Genomic DNA, 27601 nt, shown 5'->3' with positions numbered 1-27601 from the left:
CCATCCGTTTTGTCTCCAAAGCCCCATATAATACCCACCACTGTGACCTGTACGCTCTTGTTGGCTGGTCCTCACTACATATTCGTCGCCAAACCCACTGGCTCCAGGCCATCTATAAATCACTGCTAGGCAAATCCCGCCTTATCTTAGCTCATTGGTCACCATAGCAACACCCACCCCGTAGTCTGCGCTCCAGCGGGTATATCTCACTGGTCATCCCCAAAGCCAACACCTCCTTTGGCTGCAATTCCTTCCAGTTCTCTGCTGCCAATGACTGGAACAAACTGCAAAAATCTCTGAAGCTGGAGACTCTTATCTCCCTCACTAACTTTAGGCATCAGTTGTCAGAGCACCTTACCGATCACTGCACCTGTACACAGCCCATCTGAAATTAGCCCGCCCAACTACCTCATCCCTATATTGTTATTTATTTTGCTCATCTGTACCCCAGTATCTCTATTTGCACATCATCTCTTGCACATCATTCCAGTGTTAATACTAAATTGTAATTATTTTGCACTATAGCCTATTTTATTGCCTTACCTCCATAACTTGCTAAATTTGCACACTGTATATTAATTGTATTTCTGTTGTATTTTTTTTGATTTTTGTTTTGTTTTACCCCATATGTAACTCTGTGTTGTTGTTTTTATCGCACTGCTATGCTTTATCTTGGCCAGGTCGCAGTTGTAAATGAGAACTTGTTCTCAACTGGTTTACCTGGTTAAATAAAGGTGAAATAAAAAAAAATAAAAAAAAAGCATTCTGAGCTTTACATGTTGACCCATAATAGATTTTCTTCATTGATGTCCGGACCTCAATGTCCTCATATGTAGTTATGGACATTAATAACACATCCATCTATTCCATTGTCGTGTTCTTCCAGAAATAAAGAAACTCCTCTCCCCTCTCCTCTCTGTCTTCTCTCCCCTTTCCTCTCTTCTCCCCTCTCTCTTTTCTCCTCTCCCCTCTCTTTTCTCCTCTCTCTCCTCTCCCCTGTCCCCTCTCCTCTCTGTCTTCTCTCCCCTTTCCTCTCTTCTCCCCTCTCTCTTTTCTCCCCTCTCCCCTCTCTTTTCTCCCCTCTCTCCTCTCCCCTGTCCCCTCTCCTCTCTGTCTTCTCTCCCCTTTCCTCTCTTCTCCCCTCTCTCTTTTCTCCCCTCTCTTTTCTCCTCTCTCTTCTCTCCCCTGTCCCCTATCCTCTCTCTCTTTTCTCCCCTCTCTATTCTCTCCTCTCTCTCTTCTATCCTCTCTCCTCTCTCCACTCTCTCTCTCTCTTCTCTCCCCTCTCCTCTCTCTCTCTTCTATTCTCTCTCTCTTCTCTCTCTCTTCTCTCCCCTCTCCTCTCTCTCTTCTCTCCCCTCTCCTCTCTCTCTTCTCTCCCCTCTCCTCTCTCTCTTCTCTCCTCTCTCTTCTCTCCCCCCTCTCCTCTCTCTTTTCTCCCCTCTCTACTCTCTTTCTCTCCTCTCTCCTCTCTCTTCTCCCCCTCTCCTCTCTCTTCTCCCCCTCCTCTCTCTTCTCCCCCTCTCCTCTCTCTTCTCACCTCTTCTCTCCCCTCTTCTCTCCCCTCTTCTCTCTCTCTTCTCTCCCCTCTCCTCTCTCTGTTCTCTCCCCTCTCCTCTCTCTCTTCTCTCCTTCTCCTCTCTCTCTTCTCTCCTCTCTCCCCTCTCCTCTCTCTCTTCTCTCCCCTTTCTCTCTTCTCTCCCCTCTCCTCTCTCTTTTCCCCCTCTCCCCTCTCCTCTCTCTTCTCTTCCCTCTCCTTTCTCTTCTCTCTCTTCCCTATCCTCTCTCTCTTCTCTCCCCTCTCTTCTCTCTCCTCTCCCCTCTCTTCTCTCCCCTCTCCTCTCTCTCTCCTCTCCCCTCTCCTCTCTCTCTTCTCTCTCCTCTCCTCTCTTCTCTCCTCTCTCTTCTCCCCCTCTCCTCTCTCTTCTCCCCCTCTCCTCTCTCCTCTCCTCTCTCCTCTCCCCTCTCCCCTCTTCTCTCTCCCCTCTCTACTCTCTCCTCTCCTCTCTTCTCTCCCCTCTTCTCTCTCCTCTCCCCTCTCCTCTCTCTTCTCCTCTCTCTCTTCTCCCCTCTCCCTCCTCTCCCCTCTCCTCTCCTCTCCTCTCCCCTCTCCTCTCTCTCCTCTATCCTCTTCTCCTCCTCACATTCGTCTCCTATTTTCTTTTCTCATCCCACCTCACACCTACTGAAAGTCATGTTGACGACTGGGTGTGGTGAGAGAGAGAAGCTTCACCTCCACAAAGAAACTCTCCTCCTCTCATCCCCTCATCTCCTCACAAAGGAGTGCTGCTAGTCCTACTGCATATCTCTCCTCCAATACTTCAGCCTTAAGACATTGACCCATCACCCCTCCTCCTCTCATCTCCTCCTTCCCTCTCCTCTTCCCCCCTCTCCTAACAACACAACCCTGGTCCTACTACATATCTCCCCTCCAGCCCTTCAGCCTTAAGACATTGACCCCACCTGTAATAGAATGGAGACGTTGTAGAATTAGAATGAGACATTCCTGTTCCATTTCAACGTTCCGTGCTGGCTGGACTGGACCAGCAGCCTTACAGGGTGTGATGTTAGGAATGTCTCTTTTATTGATTAATATTAGAATCCTGGATAATGCAAGTTATGTTTTTAACAGCCATAGTGCAAAAGCAAAGTGCAAAGTGAAAAACTTACCATAAACCTTTTTTTAAGACAATTTTCTAATGAATTTACACTGTGAGATTATTATGAGGTTTACGGTACTTTTTGCACTTGAAAATGCTTCAGCGCTATGAAAACGTTGCCCTTATTATGTAAACAGCTGCACAAACATTAGCTAATATCAGCCACTGCTAGCTAAAAATGCCAAAGGCCAAATCACCTTTAATGTCAAACAAAATAATTCCTCTCCTCTCTCCCCCTCCTGTCACATATCCTCCTCTCCTCCTCTCCTATATTCTCCTCCTTCTCTCCTCTCTACTCCTCCTCCTCTCCTCTCTTCTCATCCTCCTCCTCCTCATTTCCTCTTCTCCTCCTCCTCCTCTCCTCTCCTACTCTTCTCTTCTCGTCTCCTCCTCTCTTATCCTCCTCTACTCTCCTCTCTTCTCCTCCTCCTCTAATCTCCTCTCTTCTCCTCCTCTCCTCTCTTCTCAACCTCCTCTCCTCCTCCTTTCCTCTTCTTCTCCTCCTCCTCTCCTCTCCTTCTCTTCTCCTCCTCTCTTCTCCTCCTCTCTTCTCATCCTCCTCTACTCTCCTCTCTTCTCATCCTCCTCTACTCTCCTCTCTTCTCATCCTCCTCTACTCTCCTCTCTTCTCATCCTCCTCTACTCTCCTCTCTTCTCATCCTCCTCTACTCTCCTCTCTTCTCCTCCTCCTCTCCTCTCTCCTCCTCCTCTTCTCCTCTCTCCTCCTCCTCTTCTCTTCCTCTCCACTCTTATCCTCCTCCTCTTCTCTTCCTCTCCACTCTTATCCTCCTCCTCTTCTCCTCTCCTCTCCTCTCCTTTTCTCTTCCTCTCCACTCTTATCCTCCTCCTCTTCTCCTCTCTTCTCCTCTCCTCTTCTTCTCCTTTCCTTCTCCTCTCCTCTTCTTCTCCTCTCCTACTCTCCTTCTCCTCTCCTCTTCCTCTCCTCTCCTCTTCCTCTCCTCTTCTTCTCCTCTCCTTCTCCTCTCCCTCTCCTCTTCCTCTCCAACATCTTAAGGGTGCTGTACGCTAAAAGGAAATTATTTTACTCTGACAAAGCCCAAGAGGCTAAACTTTTTCTCTGATGGAGACCAAGAAGCCGACACTTAAGCTTTAATAAAATATATCATACGCATCATAAATAAATAAGGCATCATTCACATACACCTGCAACTAGATAAATCAGATGTACTAGTTAGTGCTTTTTGGAATATTCAAATCACTACCTGAACCTTCAACTCTAATTGACCCCAGCCCTAACAGACAGTTAGCTCTCATACAGGTCCAGTAGGAAATGGACCGGGAGGGTTAAAGGATGACAGAGAGAGAAAAAGAGAGGGAGGAGTCTTCTTCTTCTATGACATCATGGCGGTCCTCAAACAAACGTTTCAAGTGCATGTCGCCACCTACTGTGCTGGAATGTACCATCAATCATGATCTGCCCAATTTTGTACTACCATGAAAATAACATTAAAAACCAAATAAATCCCTAACTTCTCTGTACCTGGCATCCACCAAATACTGTGTTCTCCCCCACAATTACAGCACTTAACCTTCACATTGCTTCCACATTCACTGTAATCATGCTCCCCTCCACACTTGGCACATCATGTCTTTCCTTTACACTGAGCAGCTGCATGTCCCATTCTTTGGCATTTAAAACACTTCAGTGCATATGGATCAAAATTCTCTGACATTGAAACTAAGGAATCCTATCTGTACCTTTCCTGGCCAAGACTTTCTCAAACCTCAGAATCACTGATAGGCTTTCACTTCTTTGACCCCCTTTCCTACTGATCAACCTGTTGGCCTCTCACTCTGCCTCCCTTCACATTTTCTTTAATATTATCTGTGGACATAGATATTGGGACCCCAGGGATGACTCCCCTCAATCTAGCAGAAGCACCAGGGACATGGCTTTTAATCTTCTTCCCATTAAGCTTTTCCATTTTCAGAATCTTCTCTTGCTGAGCCTGGCTACCACACAATATTAACAATCTACCATTTCCAATGAACCCAGCTAATTTCACTTCACCTACCTCTTTCTCTACGGCATTAGTGGGTCAGATAGAGTGTAATTGAGGCTCTGTGGTCTCATCCAACACCATCACCACTTTCCACTCCAACACATCACTACTCTTGCTTCCAACCTTGACCCTCTTTGTGCTTTCTATACTAGACGCTCCACTGCTTTCTGTATCATGATCTCTCTTCTTCCTGTGTCTTTCTGTATCATGATCTCTCTTCTTCCTGTGTCTTTCTGTATCATGATCTCTCTTCTTCCTGTGTCTTTCTGTATCATGATCTCTCTTCTTCCTGTATCATGATCTCTCTTCTTCCTGTGTCTTTCCACTACCGACCATTCAGGTCCTTGACCCTCATCCTCCCGCTCCATACCATCAGAACTGACAGCCATATTGTTCTCATTCCACCACAGCTGTTGCTTCACCAACATTTTATCCACTTCCTCCATTTTGTCCTCACTACACGCCGCCATTTCTGACCTCCAACCCTTCGGGTTTCCAGAGGGAGGGGTCTGACTGGACGGGTCCTTAAGAAGGAGAGGAGGGAGAGGTAGAACTCAACTCACAGGCAGGATTTCAGAAAGTGAGATTTCAACATCTGTTAATCTAATTCTGTATGTGTCTGCATCCCAAATATCACTCTATTCCCTATGTAGTGCGCTACTTTTGACGAGAGCCCATAGTGAATATGTGGCCCTGGACAAATGTAGGGAACTTGTTTTGAAGGATCATGCCAATTCCACAAACTCCCAATTACCCTCTGGACACGCCCCTCTCCTGCTAACTCACCACACCTGAACTCACTCTGCCAATCACCAATTCCTCTCCCATTCTTCTGGTATATAAGCAGCTTGTTTTTATCTGTGTTTGTTCAGCATTTGTAGTGGCCCAGTGCCTTTATTGTTCCTGGTGTTGTGTGTCCTGGCTAAAGTAAGTGCCGTCTATTGTGTGATTCTAACTTTTGTACATGTTTAGGTTGATGTCTACACTGTCTTAGAACATTTCCTGCAGTGCAGCATAATATCCTGTTTATCCTAGCTTGTGTATTATATGGTGTAGCTAGCCCAGTATTTAGACCTTTTTGATTTAATTTAAGTGTAAGGGAATTGAGACAGCTTGTGAGATGAGGCATGGTCCAATGATGGTACTGGCTAGCAGAATGTGTCTTATGTCTATAATCCGGTAGACTGTTCTGATTGGTTGCCATTTGCACTGCGGAGCAGTGAACAAGAAACTATAAAATCTGGAATTTACATTCACCCCCTCCCCCAAATCAAAATCTAAAATGGTTGTGATCAGTTTGTGTGCACGTCTGTCTGTCTAGCTAATCTGCCTCCCAAAATGGGCACCGTACTGCCCCAGACTGGAAGTGGAGGAAACATGTATGGAGCCAGAGGTTGTGGCTGAACTAGATTTAATGATTTATTGATCACTGGTTAGATCAGTTTGCGTCGCTATCAGAACCATCTAGCGGATTATGGATGTAGCTTCAGAGAGGGGACATATGCTGCTAGCAGGTACCTCATTGAACCATTCGTCATCTCGCAAACTGTTGCTATGGAATGCCCTTAAACTTGGCTTCATTAGTTAATAAAAAGGTATAATGTTGGGCTGGCGTAGCCTACTTGAGATACTGCTGTTATTAGTTATGGCACTGGCCAATCATGTATGTTAATGTGGTGTATTCCCTCCAGGAACACAACAGCTATCGAGGCCTTACCTAATGGCCGTTTGTACGTTAACCATAGTTCCTGCATTCTGACAGATGCGTCGTAGTGACAATAACATAGCTGCAGGGAATTCCTCAATTTGTGGACTAGGCCTTTATTACTTCTGTATGAGTGGAGAGAAATAACACCCCATAAATTCTCATCACTGCATAGGGAATAGGGTGCCATTTTGGAAAGCAGACATATTCCTGTGGTGATCTACTGTATGGGGATGACGATACCTGGTATTCCTTAGCCCTTCATTAGTTGAATCTGCTCTGATTAGGTAGTACCGAAATCCATCTGATAAGTGGAATGGCTGAGGGTACTTGAGGAAAGGTTAGGGGAACACTGCACTCCGAGTTTGGAAAATGCTGTTTGAAAAAAACAAGTTTGGAAAATGCTGCCTTAGCAGTTGCATAGGTTTTGTACCTAACACAGGGTTTCCTTAACCTCTCCTCTGGTACCTCCAGCCATACAACTGATTTGAAGTATTACAGTACAATCACAGCTGATTCTAATGGTCAACTAATCTCTCTCTCTCTCTCTCTCTCAGAAGACTATCACCATGGCGATATTGACCATCATTCTGCTTGTCAGCATGGCTTTGGCTCTGGGAGATGCCATTATTCCGATAGGTAAGAGTGACATACCTCACACTTACTCACCAACATTTTTATTTAAAAACCATAAACATTATCTGTCCTATTTCATGCAAGTACAAGTGTGTATTAATACGTAGGTGTGAATTGAAAAAAATAATTATTTGCATATCCCATTCTCCCTGGGACACAAGCCATTATCAAACCGTGACACTGGAGAAATTAAGGTTGTGCCTTGCTCAAGGGCAAATAGACAGATATTTAAACTTGTCAGCTGAGGGATTCAAACTAGCAACCTTTCGTTTACCGTCCAAACCTCTAGTTCCAGAGATGTATATTTGTGTCTAGATGCTGGAGTGTTGAGGTATTCTGATATGAAAGGTTTGGTCCTTCAACTGGATGGATGCATGATTGGATTGTCAACTAACTATCAGGAAATAACACTGATATAATTTACCCCACTTTTACAGTCTTAGTTTCATCAGATGTTATACAATATGATACAAAACACAGGCAAAACTGAATTTTGACTGCACTGGGCTTTTAAACAAGTAGCGTAATTTCAATATTTAGCCAGGAAGTCCCTTGAGATTGACATCCCAAGCTTCCAGAATGTATGTCCAGCAAAGGATATTATGTCCATACATTCTCCAACTATGTTATGTCCACATTACAATGTATGCAGATGGTATGCGACCCAAGACCCGCTGTGAGCGTTTAAGAGATGCCAAGAAAAACAGCCCGCCTGGAGCCTACATCCCAACTTGTGACTACCAGGGACAATACACCCCTAAACAATGTTGGGGATCTACAGGTTACCACTCTCTCACACACACAAACACACACACTAAATTATCCAAGTAATTTAAAGGTGACAATTCATTTTGTGTTACAGTAACGTTTGTAATTATGTCAATATTGTATATGTAACAGGTTTTTAACATGTCCATTTCTGGTAGGTTCCTGTTGGTGTGTGACCTGTAATGGACAGAAGATCAAGGGTACTGAGACTCCACCAGGCACTGCTCCCATCAAATGTGCCACCCTGGTAAACACACACATTCTCTCTCATTCACTAAATGTTAATTATTTGCTGGTGGTTCTGCATGTTTTTAATGTTTATGTTGTGTTTTTGTCTAATTGTAGATTTGCTCGTAGATGAAAGGCGTTGGAATGAAGACGGTAAAAATACTTTGACAGTTTCTTTACTGTCCTACAGGAACTGCTTCCCATTCCATACAAATAAATAAATGAAGAAATCCTGAGAGAATTTAAACTTTTAATGATTGGCTTTATTTATTGTTGGTTTGATGCTGTACAATTTATAGGAACCGGTCCATTTCTGGGAAATGGAGGAAGGAATATCAGTCTTTTAAATGAACCCTTTACATTAACTTTATAAGACAACATATTTTTGGTACAACAAGTACCATCTTACACAAGAAGCCTTACAAGATAGGATGGAAGCCAAATGGTTCTATTCACTATTCCCTACATAGTACACTACTTTTGACCAGAGCCCTATGGCCAGATTATGGTATTTTTTTGTGCTTTGCACAATTCTTGCACTAGTAAAATGTGACACTAAGTACATTCTTCTTACACTAGAAAACATACACGATGTCGTGTAGCTCAGTTGGTAGAGCATGATGTTTCCAACGCCAGGGTTGTGGGTTCGATTCCCATGGGGAGCCAGTATGAAAATGTATGCACTCACTAACTGTAAGTCGCTCTAGAAAAGAGCATCTGCTAAAATGAAACGTCTTATTTTGTTTAAGTTCCTAACTTGATTGATAAGATTAGTACAGTTTTTCAGAGAGGACCCCACATTAGAGCCCTGCACGTGAATGAATTTTTAGCCCTACCCATGCCGGTCCTACACTACCCAGGCCCGATTGCTTTTGCTGAAACCCCAAATAACTTCCTCCATTAGTAAGTCCATTAACTGCGCCGCGCCGTCTGTCACTCGGTCCCTGTGCATAGCTCACTCTGCATGGCTCTGAGTTTCCATATCAACTTCGCCACTTGGGCTGCTCTGCTCATGACACACAAGAGAGTAGTGAGGTGTTAGCTACTTTTCCTCACTCTAAACTCCAAAACTCAAGGAACATTTTCTGTGAAATAATCTTATATTTCACGAGGTTGAATCACTGACACCAAGTTATGATTTTAGCAGACTTTGAAAAGGCATTTGATAAAGTACAACTGGGGTTTATATATAAATTCCTGGAGCATTTCAATTTTGGAGAATCTCTTATGAATTGGGTTAAAATCATGTATAGTAACCCTAGGTGTAAAATAGTAAATTATAGCTATTTCTCCGAACATTTTAAACTGTCAAGAGGAGTGAAACAAGGTTGTCCACTATCGGCATATATTTATTATTGCCATCGAGATGTTAGCTATTAAAATCAGATCCAACAATAACATCAAGGGATTAGAAATCCAGGGCTTAAAAACAAAGGTGTCATTGTACGCTGATGATTCATGTTTTCTTTTAAATCCACAACTTGAATCCCTCCACAGCCTTATAGAGGATCTAGATACATTTTCTAACGTCTCTGGATTACAACCAAATTATGATAAGTGTACTATAATACGTATTGGATCACAAAAAAAGAAATTACATTACCATGTAGTTTACCAATAAAATGGTCTGATGGTGATGTGGATATCCTCGGAATACATATCCCAAAGGAAATGAATGATCTCACTGCAATACATTTTAATAGAAAGTTAGCAAAAATAGATAAGATCTTGTTACCATGGAAAGGTAAATACCTGTCTATTAACTCTTTAGTATTATCCCAGTTTACCTATTTGCTTATGGTCTTGCCTACGCCGAGCGAACAGTTTAAATTATGAGAAAAAAATATTCCATTTTATTTGGAACGGCAAGCCAGACAAAATTAAATGGGCCTATTTATATAATGAATATGAATTTGGAGGACAGAAATTATTAAATATTAAAGCATTAGACCTATCACTAAAAGCTTCAGTCATACAAAAATTATACTTAAATCCGAACTAGTAAGATTGTCTCACCCAATGTTCAGGAAGGGACTTTTTCCCTTTATTCAGATTACAACCCCTCACTTTAAGGTATTTGAAAAGGAAATCATCTCCCAAATATCATTATTTCTAAAACAAGCCATAGAAAGTTGGTTACAATTTCTATTTAATCCTCCAGAAATGACAGAACAAATATTGCAACAAATATTGTGGTTAAACTCAAATATACTAACAGATAAAAAAAAAAAAAAATCTTTTTTGAGAGAATGTTTAAAAAAGGTATAATCTTCGTAAATGATATTATCGGTAGGAATGGTGGAGTTATGTCACACATGCAGCTAACAAAAACATATGGGAATGTCTGCTCTACCCAAAAGTACAACCAAATAATTGCAGTATTACCGCAAAATTGGAAGAGGAAAGTGGAAGAGGGAGAAAGTAAGGAACTTGTCTGACTGCATCAAAGAACATCATTGGTTAAAGAAAATTGTGATAAATAAAAAAACTTTACCAGTTTAATTTAAGGTCCAAAAGATTGACAGCCATCCCATATAGATTGCAAAATAGTTGGGAAGAAATTTTTGACGTACCGATTCCATGGCATAGTGTTTATGAACTGATACGCAAAACGACGCCGGATTCAAAACGAATAATTTTTTCAATTTAAATTATATAAAATTCTTGTCAATCAATAATATAATAATACTTTTAGCAAAAATGTTTATTTTCAAATCACAAACTGTAGAAACAATGAGAATAGAAAGGTTCAAAAACATCACAAAAGTTGGTGTTAAGAGATAGATGGGAGGTGTTGAATGGAGCTGAAGGATGGGACTAATAACAACAACTAATAACAACAAGATAACTAATAATGTAAGACATGCTATGTCCATAATAAGTATATAGGTTATAGGTTGAGAGCTTTTGTGAAAGAGCACAGTTAGAAAGATATGGCATATAGAAGCATACCAGTTGGACATCATGAAAATGATCCGAGGAAGTTCAGGAGTAAAAACAAACAAAATATAATTATTGACTGTGTCCATAAAATGTACATAGTATGTATAAGCATGAAGTAGAAGCCTAAGCATTGTTGTTTACTCCAATTAGGGAGGGATGGTGGGGTTGGAAAGTAATAAAGAACGTACAGTGGGGAGAACAAGTATTTGATACACTGCCGATTTTGCAGGTTTTCCTACTTACAAAGCATGTAGAGGTCTGTAATTTTCATCATAGGTACACTTCAACTGTGAGAGACGGAATCTAAAACAAAAATCCAGAAAATCACATTGTATGATTTTTAGGTAATTTAATTAGCATTTTATTGCATGACATAAGTATTTGATACATCAGAAAAGCAGAACTTAATATTTGGTACAGAAACCTTTGTTTGCAATTACAGAGATCATACGTTTCCTGTAGGTCTTGACCAGGTTTGCACACACTGCAGCAGGGATTTTGGCCCACTCCTCCATACAGACCTTCTCCAGATCCTTCAGGTTTCGGGGCTGTCGCTGGTGATAAAAATGACAGACCTCTACATGCTTTGTAAGTAGGAAAACCTGCAAAATCGGCAGTGTATCAAATACTTGTTCTCCCCACTGTATATATATTTTTAAAGGATATGAAAAAGTATTTGCCCCCTTTCTAATTTTGTCTACTTTTGCATATTTGTGATACTTAATGTTATCAGATCTTCAACCAAAACCTAATATTAGATAAAGGGAACAATGGTGAACAAATAGCACAACAATTACATATTTATTTCATTTATTTCATAAACAAATTTATGCAACACCCAATTCCCCCGTGTGAAAAAGTAATTCCCCCTTACACTCAATAACTGGTTGTGCCACCTTTAGCTGCAATGACTCCAACCAAATGCCTCCTGTAGTTGTTGATCAGTCTCTCACGTCGCTGTGGAGGAATTTTGGCCCACTCTTCCATGCAGAACTGGTTTAACTCAGTGACGTGTGGGTTTTCAAGCATTAACTGCTAGTTTCACGTCCTGCCACAACATCTCAATTGGGATTAGGTCTGGACTTTGACTAGGCCATTCCAAAACTTCCAATGTGTTGCTTTTGAGCAATTTTCATGTAGACTTGATTGTGTGTTTTGGATCATTGTCTTGCTGCATGACCCAGCTGCGCTTCAGCTTCAGCTCACAGACGGATGGTCTGACATTCTCCTGTAGAATTCTCTGATACAGAGCAGAATTCATGGCTCCTTCTATTAAGGCAAGTCGTCCAGGTCCTGAGGCAGCAAAGCATCCCCAAACCATCACACCACCACCACCATGCTTGACCTTTGGTATGATGTTCTTACTGTGGAATGCAGTGTTTGGTTTTCGCCTCTTTTTTCACATCTACTGGTAAAGTGTGTATACAGGCTATAGGAATGAACCATCTCTAACCAATAACATCTACTGGTAAAGTGTGTATACAGGCTATAGGAATGAACCATCTCTAACCAATAACATCTACTGGTAAAGTGTGTATACAGGCTATAGGAATGAACCATCTCTAAACAATAACATCTACTGGTAAAGTGTGTATACAGGCTATAGGAATTAACCATCTCTAACCAATAACATCTACTGGTAAAGTGTGTATACAGGCTATAGGAATGAACCATCTCTAAACAATAACATCTCATTTAAGTGCTATAAAAAGTAACAATGTAGTTTCAGTTGCTTTATGACTAAAACCTAACGAAAATAAACATTCAAATCCGATCTTAAGTCAGGGTAATGTAGTTGAGTTTCTGGTTGCGACCTCTGTGATTTCCAAATTATTTGTTTAGATCTTGTGGTGTCCGAACAACGATGCTGCGATGATGTGTTGACAAGGAATCCGCTGACACTGTACTTGATTATAAAGGTTTATTATATCAAAGATTTCAGCATCAATTTACAGACTCTGCAGAATCTGGAGAGCAACGAAACCAATCCCAAATATAATCACTCTCCCATTCTTTTGTTAAAACATGGTATATATATATCCTATGCTTTATTTAACATAAGGTGGCGTGATTTGAATAGACCAATCCCTGGCCTCCACATAGCCGAATCTCCTCTGTTTTAGGGGGCCCCTATAGTAACACTTTCCAGATGTTTCAGCAAGGTAGAGTAAAGTTCATCTATCCCCCAATACGCAAACCTCAGCCAAAGTTATAGAAGTTTCAGATACCACATATTTCCCCCCTTCGAGACTAATTAAGTCTCGAAAACAAAAATAATAGGATTATGACAAATAACAATTTTTATTACATCAGGCTTCTTGTGTAACTTTAGCAATAAAACAAAGTTTATGGAGTGTAAGAGCGAAAAACCTGTCTGGCAGCTTTCTTTCCAAATATCCATCAATCAATCAAGACAGGAAAATTCTCTCACGGACCCTCTGCCCCAGGCGACCACCTAAGTACTCCAGATCAATTTATAAATCTTTGCATTTTAAGCTATGGTGCAATCGAATACACGTGAAAGCCTCAGAAAACAAAATAAAATAAAAAAAATGTCCACATTCAGGCTGGTTAACCCATCGGACCTTCCCGTGGATTCTCTCTGTCCCTGCCTAGACCCAATATCCCTAAGCGTCAAAGAAAAAAGAAAAACATCTGAGGTCCCCACATGTACCAAACAACAGAAAACATAATTCTTCAAAAAATTTATTCAGAAAGAATATGACACAAATGATGTATTACACATGCAAATCAGCAGTGTCGACTTTCAATGCAACATCGATGATGGAATCTGAACATTTCCACACCGTCCTTGTTCAGCTTCCTCCAGTCCATTCATATTGTCCATGTTTGAGTATTTGAATCCCACTCTGCACATTCCCCATATGCTTCTGGAAGAAAAGAAAACACCAACCAGTATCTTTTGGAAAGCAACACATGAAAATTAAAACATCAATATCAAAGATAATATATGCAAAAGCAGAGTAATATCAAAAATATCAAAAATAATATATATAAATTATATATAAAAATGAATCACATTCCATTTCCCCCTTTGACTCATAAGAAAACACTAAATATCACAACAATATGCAAAGAAATTAGAAAATTATTGCACAATCAGATATTCAAAATTGATATCTATCCATCAATACTCCATCCAGTACCACTTGTTCATCTCCATCTAGATCAGTCACGGTTAACAACGGCATCTGAGTGTCTCCAGGCATCACAACTCCGACCCATCTCAATATCATAGCCTTCGCAAAAGTCAATAACAAAGTACAAAAGCAAAACATCGCACACAGCGCTACAAGAGCTGCTACTAAAATCTGAACTACCATTCATTTTTTTCACAAATCCCTTGACTTTGTGGGTGATAAACTGCTCCTAGACGTTGCTTAATTCCCAATTTTTGCTAAATCAATTTCACCGATTTATCCACAAACTCTTTCCCATTATCTGAGGATATTCGATCGGGAAGTCCCCACCTGCTTATGACTTCTTTACACAAGAACTTGGCAACCGACTAAGCGTCTTTTCGCTTGGTTGGACATGCCTCCGACCATCGTGAAAATCTATCCACAACCACCAGCATGTATCTTTTTCCTTCAACTGGTTTTATCATATCAACAAAGTTGATAACCAACTCACGCATAGGATCTCTCGGTGTTGGAATGTGACCAGGAAGTACAGTCACACCCCTGCAAACATAATTTTTCAGACAGATTGTGCACCTGCCTATGACATAGTCAACCTGTTCAAGCAAATATGGTGCCCAAAAACCATACTCCTTTGTGATCTTTCTCCTAACCTCCCCCCTTGCAACATGAGCTAACCCATGTGCTTCCTGAATCATCAGACCTAAGAGGTCTAGAGGCGCTACTATCAACCCCTCGTTGTTTCTCCAAAGACCCGTAGCATCTTTGATGGCACCTCGGTCTAGCCATGACTGTTTGTCAATAGTAGAAGCAGCTTCCTGCATCAAAATCACATCCTTAAGTGTAATTATGTCTTCCAAGTCCACTCCATGAGTGACCAGAAAAACCTTGCCCAATTTGTCCGCTCCTGTGACGGCTTTTGCAGCTTCATCAGCAGCTTTGTTCCCTTGTGTGACTTTTGACACATCTCCTCTGGTGTTTCCTCCTGGCCCATTACACTCACGGGCGAAGTGACCAACCTGTCCACAATTATAACACACTTCTGAAGATTGCTGGAAGTATGGTTTAAATCTTCCTCCTCTTCCTCTTCCTAAGCCTTCTCGTCCTCTTCCTCTCCAATTCTGTGTCTGTCCGGAAACTGGCTGTGGATATGAAACAACTGGTACCACTAGTGGTGGCTGGGACAATTGCGGTTGGACCTGGTTTGGTTGAAGCTGTGGCAGTGATTGTTGATTTGGTGAACACTGATTCTGCATAACCAAAGCCTGTTTCTTCTCCTTCTTATTCTCCACCAGTTGTATTTGATTGAGTTTTCTGAGAGTTTCTTGGTCCTGTTCTTTCTGGTTGTGTTCCTTTTTCCTGTATAGATCCACTTGATGGGCTATATGATCTGTCTAGATAACTTTTGCCATGCTTCCAAATCCAACCACCTCTGCCAGTTTGCTCCTTACTGGTGAGGGCAGCCCCATCTGCAGTTTGGCTCGCAAAATTGACTGCTCTATTTGACTCACATCTGGATCATTTTCAGTAATATTTCTCCACACTTGATGAGCTCTTGACACATAGGCTCTCGGATTTTCTTGTTGTCCTAGTGGGTCAATCAGAATGTTGTCAGGATGCACATTTGTTGGAAACGTATCTTTCAGTGCTCTCCACAGCCGATTTCTACTTGCAGCTAACAACTCAGGATCATTCACCGCAGTCCCCACATATCGATTAAGTCCAGCTCTCTGAAAAATGTCTTCCATACCTGGAATCCCAAGGAGATTAGCCAAAAGTCTCTTAATGTCTCCTATGGCAGACTGTGTTCCCACCGTAATTTCTTCCAACTTTGAAATCCAAGGATGTACTCCATCTTGAAGAATAGGCAGCTTCTCAAGTATATCTGACATATCGGTATACTGCAAAGGCTTATACTCCAGGTTCTGTCCTCGGATTATCACTGGCATCTTCTTACTTGTGCTCCCTTTTCTTGGGATCCTTTTTTCAGCAGTTTTTCCTTCTGTATCTTCAGCTTCTCGAGTTGTTCTTCCAATTCTCTTACTTCTTCTAAATTATTCGACTTATCCAAGCATGATATGCATCGATCCATATTTTTCTATTTCTTCTGTGCTAGTCATTGTAGGATAAAATCCTCTTGAACGTGAAGCACCTTTAATCTCCATATTCACTTTCATCAGAGGTCGGATCTCTTGTATCCTTCTTCCAACACCCAGTCTTTCCGCTCTGGCCAACCTCCGTCTGATCACAGGGTCATATCCACCCATGATCTCTTCTGAATCACGCTGATCATCATCTTCAACTTCCATCCTCCTGAACCTCACTCTACCCTTAGTTTCCAGACGTGTCGTTTTCTTCTTACTTTTGGATTAATCTTTATGGTCGTTTCTGCTTGTCCTCGCTCTATTATTCATTCATCTCTGATGCAATAATGACCCTCCTGATCACTGGAAGCTGAGGATAGACGTCCTTAAACTCTACTTCTTCCTCGTAAGGTGTGGGTCTTTTTGCTGAATCCGTATGTGAGAAAGGTGTATTGACTTCTGCCATTCTTTTTTCTGTTACCGTCACCTCTTTTGCCATTTTCTCTATACCTCTGTCTCTTTTATCAATTTGTCCCTCATTTTCAAACAACTTAACACCCAGCTCTTTGTCTCTTTTCTTTTTCGATCTGCTTTATACAGTTCAATTCACTTTAGGGGAAGCTTATCTATGGAGCGTGCCTCCTTGTTAACATTCATGTTTAATAACCCATGAGACAAAGTAACTTCTACACCAGTTTTATTGACAAACCACAAAATCATTACTCAACATTTATGACCAACAAAATAATCTCCAAAGTATTTGATTTAATCATAAACAGTTCTCCGGGAGCACACATAGGGCAATACATTTCCACATTCTAGATCGTTCCAGCCGTGTTCACCTTCAGAGGAAACACAGGACAGAAATTAACACCGATGTAAACAGAATAGTGTGAGATTTGTTAAATGGACTATGAATAAAGTTGTGAATGATAGTGGGCTTACTGTACCTCCAAAGTTCATCACAATACATGGCTCTCTGCCACCATTGTTATTGGGCTCTCCTTGATTCCAGTTCTGGTAATCAAAGTTAGCTCCATCACTCCAGAACCATAGCCTGTCCTGTGGGGAAGTAGTGAGGTCTCAGAATGAAATAAATCCCACTGTATTAGTGGATACTGATCCATCTACGCTCTTAGAAAATGGGTTTCCAAAAGGGCTCTGTGGCTGTCCCATAGCAGAACCCTTTATGGATCCAAGTAGAACACTTTCCCTCTGTGGAAAAGTGTTATTCAAAAGGGTTCTCCTATGGGGACAGCCAAAGAACCGTTTTTGGTTCTAGACACTATACCCAGTGTGTTAGTGAATACTGATTTTTCCTACAATACTACCCCACTATGTGTTAATGGACACTGCAGTGGCATCAATCAATAACTCCCAACCAAACTTACTGCAGTAAAGCACTTTTTACCAAAACAATGGATTGACCTAACAGTTGTGCAATGTTGGTCAAATCTAATTCAGAACGTGTCACAGCTGAATGGACGCCGAAGCTGCTGCCATCATGCTGGCAGACTCACTAAACACAAATACTGCATTTATAGATGGTACATGGAGTGTGCCCCTTGCTGTCCAGGACCACTTATTTAAATGAGCTTTTGCTACTTAAGTCAATTTAAAATTCACCACTTCAACATAATGAGAACTATCTCCAGCTCAACATGTGAAAACGCATCTACGTTTTTTACAAAAATATATATAAAGTTCAAACGTTACCCGATGACATCAAAAGTTCAAGCCATGATTTTCAAACAGATACGGAGACATGGGGCGCAAAAAAATACTCTGGCAAGAAACAGTTTGTCACTTTTAATCCTACCCTGTGCTGTCACATATAAGCTTTTTCTTTTAAGACCCTTCTTAACCATAGTTTTCACTCGTTTCAGGAAACTAGGCATATGTCGCTGGTCACTTCTTCACAGGAGAGCAATTTGAACGTAAACTTATTGGCAGAAATACCTTCTGGAACACGAACTTAGATGTGCCTTAATAACAAACTAGAATGCAAATAAAAATAAAAGAGCCTAGTTGGTTTAGCCACAGAAAAAGACAGCAACATGCCTGCTAGCCATGATTGGCTGAGATAATGAGTGAGCTGGAGATGCCGAGAGGAGTTCAGATTGGTCTGCCATATAGCACACTTCTGTCTATTTGAGCTGGTCAGTATGTGTAGGTAATCCTGTCTAATGAGACTTCTTTATATCGCGTAGTTCAACTACATAAGTGTTGCTCTCCACTTTCTGGAGGACAAAGTTTTAAAATCAGTGGAATTAGAGTATGATAGCTAAGGAGATGAGAAAACACCCATCTCCAGATTACATCTTCAAACTAAGGGCAACCATGGCATCCGTGACAGGGTGAAGCGTCAAGCAATGTATACGGTTAAGATATGTAGTTAGCTACATTTTCAGATATGACACGCTACTAATTTTGACAAAGTCGTTTTCATTTTAAGTTGACGTGTACTGTTAGCTACCTAGCTAGCAGTGAACCTGGTTGGTTAGCTACCTGCAGATTCAAGCATGGTATTAACATCATGAGTTGGGATTATGGTTCAATGTTTAAATTAGCTACATGTTTTAAGAGACTCCACTACGCATGTAACCATTTCAATAGACTGTCACTGCGACAGCTGAATAACATACAAAGGCGCAACACCCGTTGAATATGGCCGGTAAAAGTAAATGTCTGCAAAAAAAGTGTAAATTGTTGGCAGCACCATAGTTGCATTCACCAAGGTTCTGAATAACATGAAAACAGCAGAATGTTACTGGGTGACAGTCACTTGAGTCATTTTCTATTAAGGCATTAAATCGCTCTGACTTAAGTATGATAACTGGGTACCTTTCCCACCAGTCCCGGAATAGTATCAAATCCTCCAAGCCAGGTAGCAGTGAAACTTCCAGTCTTGGAAGACACCACCATCTGTAGAAATTGATTCTCCTCAGAGCTATGTACAGACGCCAGGTTTGCTCAAAGGGAAATACAATGCCGCTAGAGAAAGCAGTAGAAAGGGACAAACGCATTTCATAATGATTAAAAGGGAAGTTCAGTATATTACATGAGGCATGTGTTGCCAGTATAGAAAATATAACTTCTAAGGTAATGTCAAAGAATAGTTGATTTCAAGTGAACGTTACTTTGCTTAATTCACAGTAGATGGTAAGCATGATACCTCTGCTTCAGGCCAGGTCCTTGCAGTCTTGACAAACATGAAGCAGCGTGATCCATAGTGGGTCCAACCGCGGGGACACAAGCGGATTCCTGATGAAACTGTAAAGAGAAGTTGCAGCCGGCTTTAAAGGCTAGTCGAGACGGCTCTACAAATCACAACTACAATATTATTAGTATGTCAATCAGTCACCTCTGCTACAACAAAACAAATACAGAATGAATCATGTAAAGTGGACTCTTACTTGCGTCTCCCAGAGCAAAGGCAGCACTGAGAAGCAGAATGGTCAACATGGCCATGGTGAGTCTCCTGAGAGAGAAGCCATGAAGACAAATTCAGTGAGTCCTTCAGAGTGTAGGGGAGTGCAGTGTTCCCCTAACCTCACCAAGTACCCCAGCCATTCCACGTATCAGATGTATTCCAGTACTACCTAATCAGAGCAGATTCAACTAATGAAGGGCTAAGGAATACCAGGTATCTTCCTCCACATACAGTAGATCACCACAGGAATATGTCTGCTTTCCAAAATGGCACCCTATTCCCTATGCAGTGAGGCGAATTTCTGGGGGGTTGGGGCGGTATTTCTCTCCACTCATACAGAAGTAATTAAGGCCTAGTTCACAAATTGAGGAATTCCCTGCAGCTATGTTAATGTCACTACGACACATCTGTCAGAATGCAGGAACTACGGTTGAAGACAAACTTCAATACGGTTGTGTTTTATAATTATCCAACTAAAAATAAAGGCACAGTACAAACGGCCGGCAGGTAAGGCCTTGATAGCTGTTGTGTTCCTGGAGGGAATACACCACATTAACATACATGATTGACCAGTGCCATAACTAATAACAGCAGTATCTCAAGTAGGCTATGCCAGCCCAACATTATACCTTTTTATTAACTAATGAAGCAAGGTTTAAAGGCATTCCATAGCAACAGTTTGCGAGATGACGAATGGTTCAATGAGGTACCTGCTAGCAGCATATGTCCCACCTCTGAAACTACATCCATAATCCGCTAGATGGTTCTGATAGCGACGCAAACTGTGATCTAACCAGTGATCAATAAGTCATTAAATCTAGTTCCACCACAACCTCTGGCTTCATACATGTTTCCTCCACTTCCAGTCTGGGGCAGTACGGTGCCCATTTTGCGAGGCAGATTATCTAGACAGACGTGCACACAAACTGATCACAACATGACATCCATTTTAGATTTAGATTTGGGGAGGGGTGAATATAACTACCCGATTTCATAGTTTCTTGTTCACCGCGGTGCAACAGACAACCAATCAGAACAGTCTAACGGATTATAGATGTAAAACTTTCTGCTAGCCGGTACCATCATTGGACCATGCCTCATCTGACAAGCTGTCTCAAATTCCTTACACTTAAATTAATCAAAGGTCTAAATACTGGGCTAGCTACACCATATAATACACAAGCTAGGATAAACAGGATATTTTGCTGCACTGCAGGAAATGTTCTAAGACAGTGTAGACATCAACCTAAAAATATACAAAAGTTAGAATCACACAATAGAAGGCACTTACTTTAGCCAGGACACAACAACAGGAAAAATAAAGAAACTGGGCCACTACAAATGCTGAACAAGTCCAGGGTAGGGGAGGGAATGGCCGGCAGGGATGTAGCTCAGTTGATAGAGCATGGCGTTCGCAACGCCAGGGTTGTGGGTTCGATTCCCACGGGGGGCCAGTATAAAAAAAAATATGTATTCACTAACTGTAAGTCGCTCTGGATAAGAGCGTCTGCTAAATGACTAAAATGTAAATGTAATACCAGAAGAATGGGAGAGGAATTGGTGATTGGCAGAGTGAGTTCAGGTGTGGTGAGTTAGCAGGAGAGGGGCGTGTCCAGAGGGTAATTGGGAGTTGTGGAATTGGCACGATCATTCAAAACAAGTTCCCTACATTTGTCCAGGACCACATATTCACTATGGGCTCTGGTCAAAAGTAGAGCGCTACATAGGGAATAGAGTGATAATTGGAATGCAGACACATACAGTGATCTGTTTTCTTCTGTTTGGTTCTTAAACCGTAAACGGTTTCCGTTGCAAGACGTAACGAATACACCCCATAATTCCATGTTTTGTACACTGACTGGAGTTCCAACATTTGTAATGAGTTATATTTGGGTGTTGTGGTGAGGGAGGCCCCGCTCTCTCCTTTCCCAGATGTTTAGTTCATTTCATTCCGATCTCCTTTGCATTATTGTAGCCATTTTCTGCAGCCTGTCAACTATGCCTCTGTCTATCCCTGTTCTCTCCTCTCCACACAGGCTATACAAACGCCTCACACCGCGTGGCTGCTGCCTCTCTAACCTGGTGGTCCCTAAACGTACGACCCACGTGGAGTTCCAGGTCTCAGGCAGCCTCTGGAACTGCCGTTCTGCTGCCAACAAGTTCATCCCAGCCTATGCTACCCTCCAGTCCCTCGACTTCTTGGCGCTGACGGAAACATGGATTACCACTGAAAACACTGCTACTCCTACTGCTCTCTCCTCGTCTGACCATGTGTTCTTGCATACCCCGAGAGCATCTGGTCAGCGGGGTGGTGGCACAGGAATCCTCATCTCTCCCAAGTGGACATTCTCTTTTTCCCCTGACCCATCTGTCTATCTCCTCATTTGAATTCCATGCTGTCACAGTCACTAGCCCATTTAAGCTTAATATCCTTGTCATCTATCGCCCTCCAGGTTCCCTTGGAGAGTTCATCAATGAGCTTGATGCCTTGATAAGTTCCTTTCCTGCGGATGGCTCACCCCTCACAGTTCTGGGGGACTTCAACCTCCCTACATCTACCTTTGACTCATTTCTCTCTGCCTCCTTCTTTCCACTCCTCTCCTCTTTTGACCTCACCCTCTCACCGTCCCCCCCTACTCACAAGGCAGGCAATACGCTTGACCTCATCTTTACTAGATGCTGTTCTTCTACTAATCTCACTGCAACTCCCCTCCATGTCTCCGACCACTACTTTGTATCCTTTTCTCTCTCGCTCTCCTCCAACACTACTCACTCTGCCCCTACTCAGATGGTAATGCGCCGTCGCAACCTTCGCTCTCTCTCTCCCGCTACTCTCTCCTCTTCCATCCTATCATCTCTTCCCTCTGCTCAAACCTTCTCCCTCCAATCTCCTGATTCTGCCTCCTCAACCCTCCTCTCCTCCCTTTCTGCATCCTTTGACTCTCTATGTCACCTATCCTCCCGGACGGCTCGGTCCTCCCCTCCAGCTCTGTGGCTTGATGACTCATTGCTAGCTCACAGAACAGGGCTCCGGGCAGCCGAGCGGAAATGGAGGAAAACTAGACTCCCTGCAGACCTGGCTTATTTTCACTCCCTCCTCTCTACATTTTCTTCATCTGTTTCTGCTGCTATGGCCACTTTCTACCACTCTAAATTCCAAGCATCTGCCTCTAACCCTAGGAAGCTCTTTGCCACCTTCTCCTCCCTGCTGAATCCTCCTCCCCCTCCCTCCCCCTCCTCCCTCTCTGTGGATGACTTCGTCAACCATTTTGAAAAGAAGGTTGACGACATCCGATCCTCGTTTGTTAAGTCAAATGACACTGCTGGCCCTGCTCACACTGCCCTACTCTATGCTTTGACTTCTTTCTCCCCTCTCTCTCCAGATAAAATCTTGCGACTTGTGACGGCCGGCCGCCCAACAACCTGCCCGCTTGACGCTATCCCCTCCTCTCTTCTCCAGACCGTCTCCGGTGACCTTCTCCCTTACCTCACCTCGCTGATCAACTCATCATTGACCGCTGGCTATGTCCCTTCCGTCCTCAAGAGAGCGAGAGTTGCACCCCTTCTCAAAAAAACAACACTTGATCCCTCTGATGTCAACAGCTACAGACCAGTATCCCTTCTTTCTTTTCTCTCCAAAACTATTGAGCGTGCCGTCTTTAACCAACTCTCTTGCTATCTCTCTCAGAATGACCTTCTTGATCCAAACCAGTCAGGTTTCAAGACTGGTCATTCAACTGAGACTGCTCTTCTCTGTGTCACGGAGGCTCTCCGCACTGCTAAAGCTAACTCTCTCTCCTCTGCTCTTGTCCTTCTAGACCTGTCTGCTGCCTTTGATACTGTGAACCATCAGATCCTCCTCTCCACCCTCTCCGAGCTGGGCATCTCCGGCGCGGCTCACTCTTGGATTGCGTCCTACCTGACCGGTCGCTCCTACCAAGTGGCGTGGCGAGAAGCTGTCTCCGTACCACGTGCTCTCACCACTGGTGTCCCCCAGGGCTCAGTTCTAGGCCCTCTCCTATTCTCGCTATACACCAAGTCACTTGGCTCTGTCATATCCTCACATGGCCTCTCCTATCATTGCTACGCAGACGACACATAACTAATCTTCTCCTTTCCCCCTTCTGATAACCAAGTGGCGAATCGCATCTCTGCATGTCTGGCAGACATCAGTATGGATGACGGATCACCACCTCAAGCTGAACCCTGGCAAGATGGAGCTGCTCTTTCTCCCAGGGAAGGACTGCCCGTTCCATGATCTCGCCATCACGGTTGACAACTCCGTTGTGTCCTCCTCCCAGAGTGCGAAGAGCCTTGGCGTGACCCTGGACAACACCCTGTCGATTTCTCCCGCTAACATCAAGGCGGTGACCCGATCCTGTAGGTTCATGCTCTACAACATTCGGAGATACGACCCTGCCTTACACAGGAAGCGGCACAGGTCCTAATCCAAGCACTTGTCATCTCCTGTCTGGATTACTGCAACTCGCTGTTGGCTGGGCTCCCTGCCTGTGCCATTAAACCCCTACAACTCATCCAGAATGCCGCAGCCCGTCTGGTGTTCAACCTTCCCAAGTTCTCTCACGTCACCCCGCTCCTCCGCACACTCCACTGGCTTCCAGTTGAAGCTCGCATCTTCTACAAGACCATGGTGCTTGCCTACGGAGCTGTGAGGGGAACGGCACCTCCGTACCTTAAGGCTCTGATCAGTCCCTACACCCAAACGAGGGCATTGCATTCATCCACCTCTGGCCTGCTGGCTCCCCTACCTCTGCTGAAGCACAGTTCCCGCTCAGCCCAGTCAAAACTGTTCGCTGCTCTGGCACCCCAATGGTGGAACAAGCTCCCTCACGACGCCAGGACAGCGGAGTCACTCACCACCTTCCGGAGACATTTGAAACCCCACCTCTTTAAGGAATACCTGGGATAGGATAAAGTAATCCTTCTACCCCCCCAAAAAAAATAAAAAAATAAAAAAAGATGTATGCACTCACTAACTGTAAGTCGCTCTGGACAAGAGTGTCTGCTAAATGACTAAAATGTAAATGATGATCAACGAAGTCGGTTTTGGTGACGTCAAAATGAGGGGTGTTGTACAAAACATCTGAGATTGGATCATCTCTAACCAATCAGAGTATCAAGGACAATGGCACGTTTTCAAAACGCCACTTTACTCACGCGTGTTCTGGCTCTGGCCCAACCCTTTGGTTTCTGGGACCAATCAGATGGTGTAGAATGGATTTCCAATCTAGAGATCGCCAGGTACTCAGATCCAGACTCATTGCGGAGAAACTAACGTCAGTGGGGCTAACGTAGCCAAGTCTACCTATTTTCCTCAGAGAAAATGGCTTGATTCTAGCCATTACTGTTCAAAAGATATGACCCATAATATCTGTGCTACGACTTTCCAGAAAGGTAAGTAACAGACAATGTCTGCGCCCCGGTGGAAATCTAATTGGTATAACAAAGAATTCCCAACAAAATCTGTCTGTTTAAGCTAGAGATCTGTTTTTTTTATTGCATGGGCTGCGTCTCAATCCATAACATCCTCCGATGTCTGCCTCCCTCATCTGCAGTGAAAGGAGCTACAACGATGTTTGTCAGACCCGAAAATGGGTCTTCTCACGGAAAAGTCTCTAGTGTCACTGGTTTGATCCAACAAACTAATATCACCCCTTTATGGAAAAATGAGACTCACTAACACAATGTTGTTCTCCGTTTTGATCTACGACCCCCACAAGCATCACGGGTACCCCCGATATACCAACTTCTGTCTGTAGTGTCAGAAAGGTTTGGTCTACACTAATATGACCCCACCATCAAACGCCACTAATATGACCCCACCATCAAAATACATTAATATGACCCCACCATCAAAATACAATAATATGACCCCACCATCAAAATACACTAATATGACCCCACCATCAAACGCCACTAATATGACCCCACCATCAAAATACACTAATAAGACCCCACCATCAAAATACACTAATATGACCCCACCATCAAAATACACTAATATGACCCCACCATCAAACGCCACTAATATGACCCCACCATCAAACGGCACTAATATGACCCCACCATCAAACGGCACTAATATGACCCCACCATCAAACGGCACTAATATGACCCCACCATCAAACGGCAATAATATGACCCCACCATCAAACGGCACTAATATGACCCCACCATCAAAAGACACTAATATGACCCCACCATCAAACGGCACTAATATGACCCCACCATCAAACGCCAATAATATGACCCCACCATCCTGTCACCTAGTACTTCACCACACCTACCACCTCCGATACTTCACCACACCTACCACCTCCGATACTTCACCACACCTACCACCTCCGATACTTCACCACACCTACCAACGCCGATACTTCACCACACCTACCAACGCCGATACTTCACCACACCTACCACCTCCGATACTTCACCACACCTACCACCTCCGATACTTCACCACAACTACCACCTCCGATACTTCACCACACCTACCACCTCCGATACTTCACCACAACTACCACCTCCGATACTTCACCACACCTACCACCCCCGATACTTCACCACACCTACCACCCCCGATACTTCACCACACCTACCACCTCCGATACTTCACCTACCACCTACCACCTCCGATACTTCACCTACCACCTCCGATACTTCACCCTCCTTCTCTCCCCTTTTCCCACCATTTTTAAAAGACTCAAGCTCACAGTCTTCCTCCCTCTCTCTCCTAGACCTCCTCTACCTCGCTTTTACCCCACCATTCCTCCTCCATCATCCAAGTATACGTCTCCTTATGATAAACCACATTAACATACATGATTGACCAGTGCCATAACTAATAACAGCAGTATCTCAAGTAGGCTACGCCAGCCCAACATTATACCTTTTTATTAACTAATGAAGCAAGGTTTAAGGGCATTTCATAGCAACAGTTTGCAAGATGACGAATGGTTCAATGAGGTACCTGCTAGCAGCATATGTCCCACCTCTGAAGCTACATCCATAATCCGCTAGATGGTTCTGATAGCGACGCAAACTGTGATCTAACCAGTGATCAAGTCATTAAATCTAGTTCAGCCACAACCTCTGGCTTCATACATGTTTCCTCAACTTCCAGTCTGGGGCAGTACGGAGCCCATTTTGCGAGGCAGATTAGCTAGACAGACAGACGTGCACACAATGTGACATCCATTTCAGTTTTTGGGGAGGGGTGAATATAACTACCCGATTTCAAAGTTTCTTGTTCACCGCGGTGCAACAGACAACAAATCAGAACAGTCTCCCGGATTATAGATGTAAGACATTCTGCTAGCAGGTACCATCATTGGACCATGCCTCATCTCACAAGCAGTCACCACGCCCTTAGACTTATATTACTCAAAAAGGTCTAAATACTGGGCTAGTTACACCATATAATACACAAGCTAGGATAAACAGGATATTATGCTGCACTGCAGGAAATGTTCTGAGACAGTGTAGACCTAAAAATGTACAAAAGTTAGACTCACACAATAGAAGACACTTACTTTAGCCAGGACACACAACAACAGGAACAATAAAGAAACTGGGCCACTACAAATGCTGAACAACCACAGATCAAACAAGCTGCTTATATACCAGAAGAATGGGAGAGGAATTGGTGATTGGCAGAGTGAGTTCAGGTGTGGTGAGTTAGCAGGAGAGGGGCGTGTCCAGAGGGTAATTGGGAGTTTGTGGAATTGGCACGATCCTTCAAAACAAGTGCACTACATTTGTCCAGGGCCACATATTCACTAAGGGTCAAAAGTAGAGCACTACATAGGGAATAGAGTGCTATTTGGAATGCAGACACATACAGTATTAGATGAACAGATGTTGAAATCTCACTTTCTGAAATCCTGCCTGTGAGTTGAGTTCTACCTCTCCCTCCTCTCCTTTTTAAGGACCCGTCCA

The 27601-nt window shown here is 43.1% G+C and overlaps 3 protein-coding genes and 1 long non-coding RNA gene across 6 annotated transcripts in view; 2 read left to right on the top strand and 2 right to left on the bottom strand.

The window, feature by feature from the left end:
* LOC121558050 (ladderlectin-like) overlaps nt 1-27601 on the bottom strand; it is a 112959-nt gene that overhangs the window by 63186 nt on the left and 22172 nt on the right. The gene's annotated exons all lie outside the window — the stretch shown is intronic.
* The window catches only part of LOC121558041 (ladderlectin-like), a 63052-nt gene that overhangs the window by 21216 nt on the left and 14235 nt on the right, over nt 1-27601 (top strand). The window lies entirely within an intron of this gene.
* LOC121558548 (equistatin-like) lies at nt 5578-8275 on the top strand. Its single transcript, XM_041871920.2, has 5 exons — nt 5578-5611; nt 6947-7028; nt 7678-7806; nt 7952-8040; nt 8139-8275. The coding sequence occupies exons 2-5, from the start codon at nt 6959-6961 to the stop codon at nt 8148-8150; spliced, it is 300 nt and encodes a 99-aa protein (XP_041727854.1). The 5' UTR covers nt 5578-5611; nt 6947-6958; the 3' UTR covers nt 8151-8275.
* LOC123485579 lies at nt 16890-19136 on the bottom strand. The gene is made up of 3 exons (XR_006659068.1): nt 19054-19136; nt 17160-17271; nt 16890-17051 (listed from the first exon to the last, which is right to left on the bottom strand). It is a non-coding gene; the product is annotated as an uncharacterized LOC123485579 (long non-coding RNA).

This window comes from Coregonus clupeaformis, unplaced genomic scaffold (genome assembly GCF_020615455.1).
Source record: "Coregonus clupeaformis isolate EN_2021a unplaced genomic scaffold, ASM2061545v1 scaf0744, whole genome shotgun sequence".
NCBI lineage: Eukaryota > Metazoa > Chordata > Actinopteri > Salmoniformes > Salmonidae > Coregonus > Coregonus clupeaformis.
The sequence above is the reverse complement of the archived record's forward strand: the minus strand, read 5'-3'. Positions and strand labels throughout refer to the sequence as shown.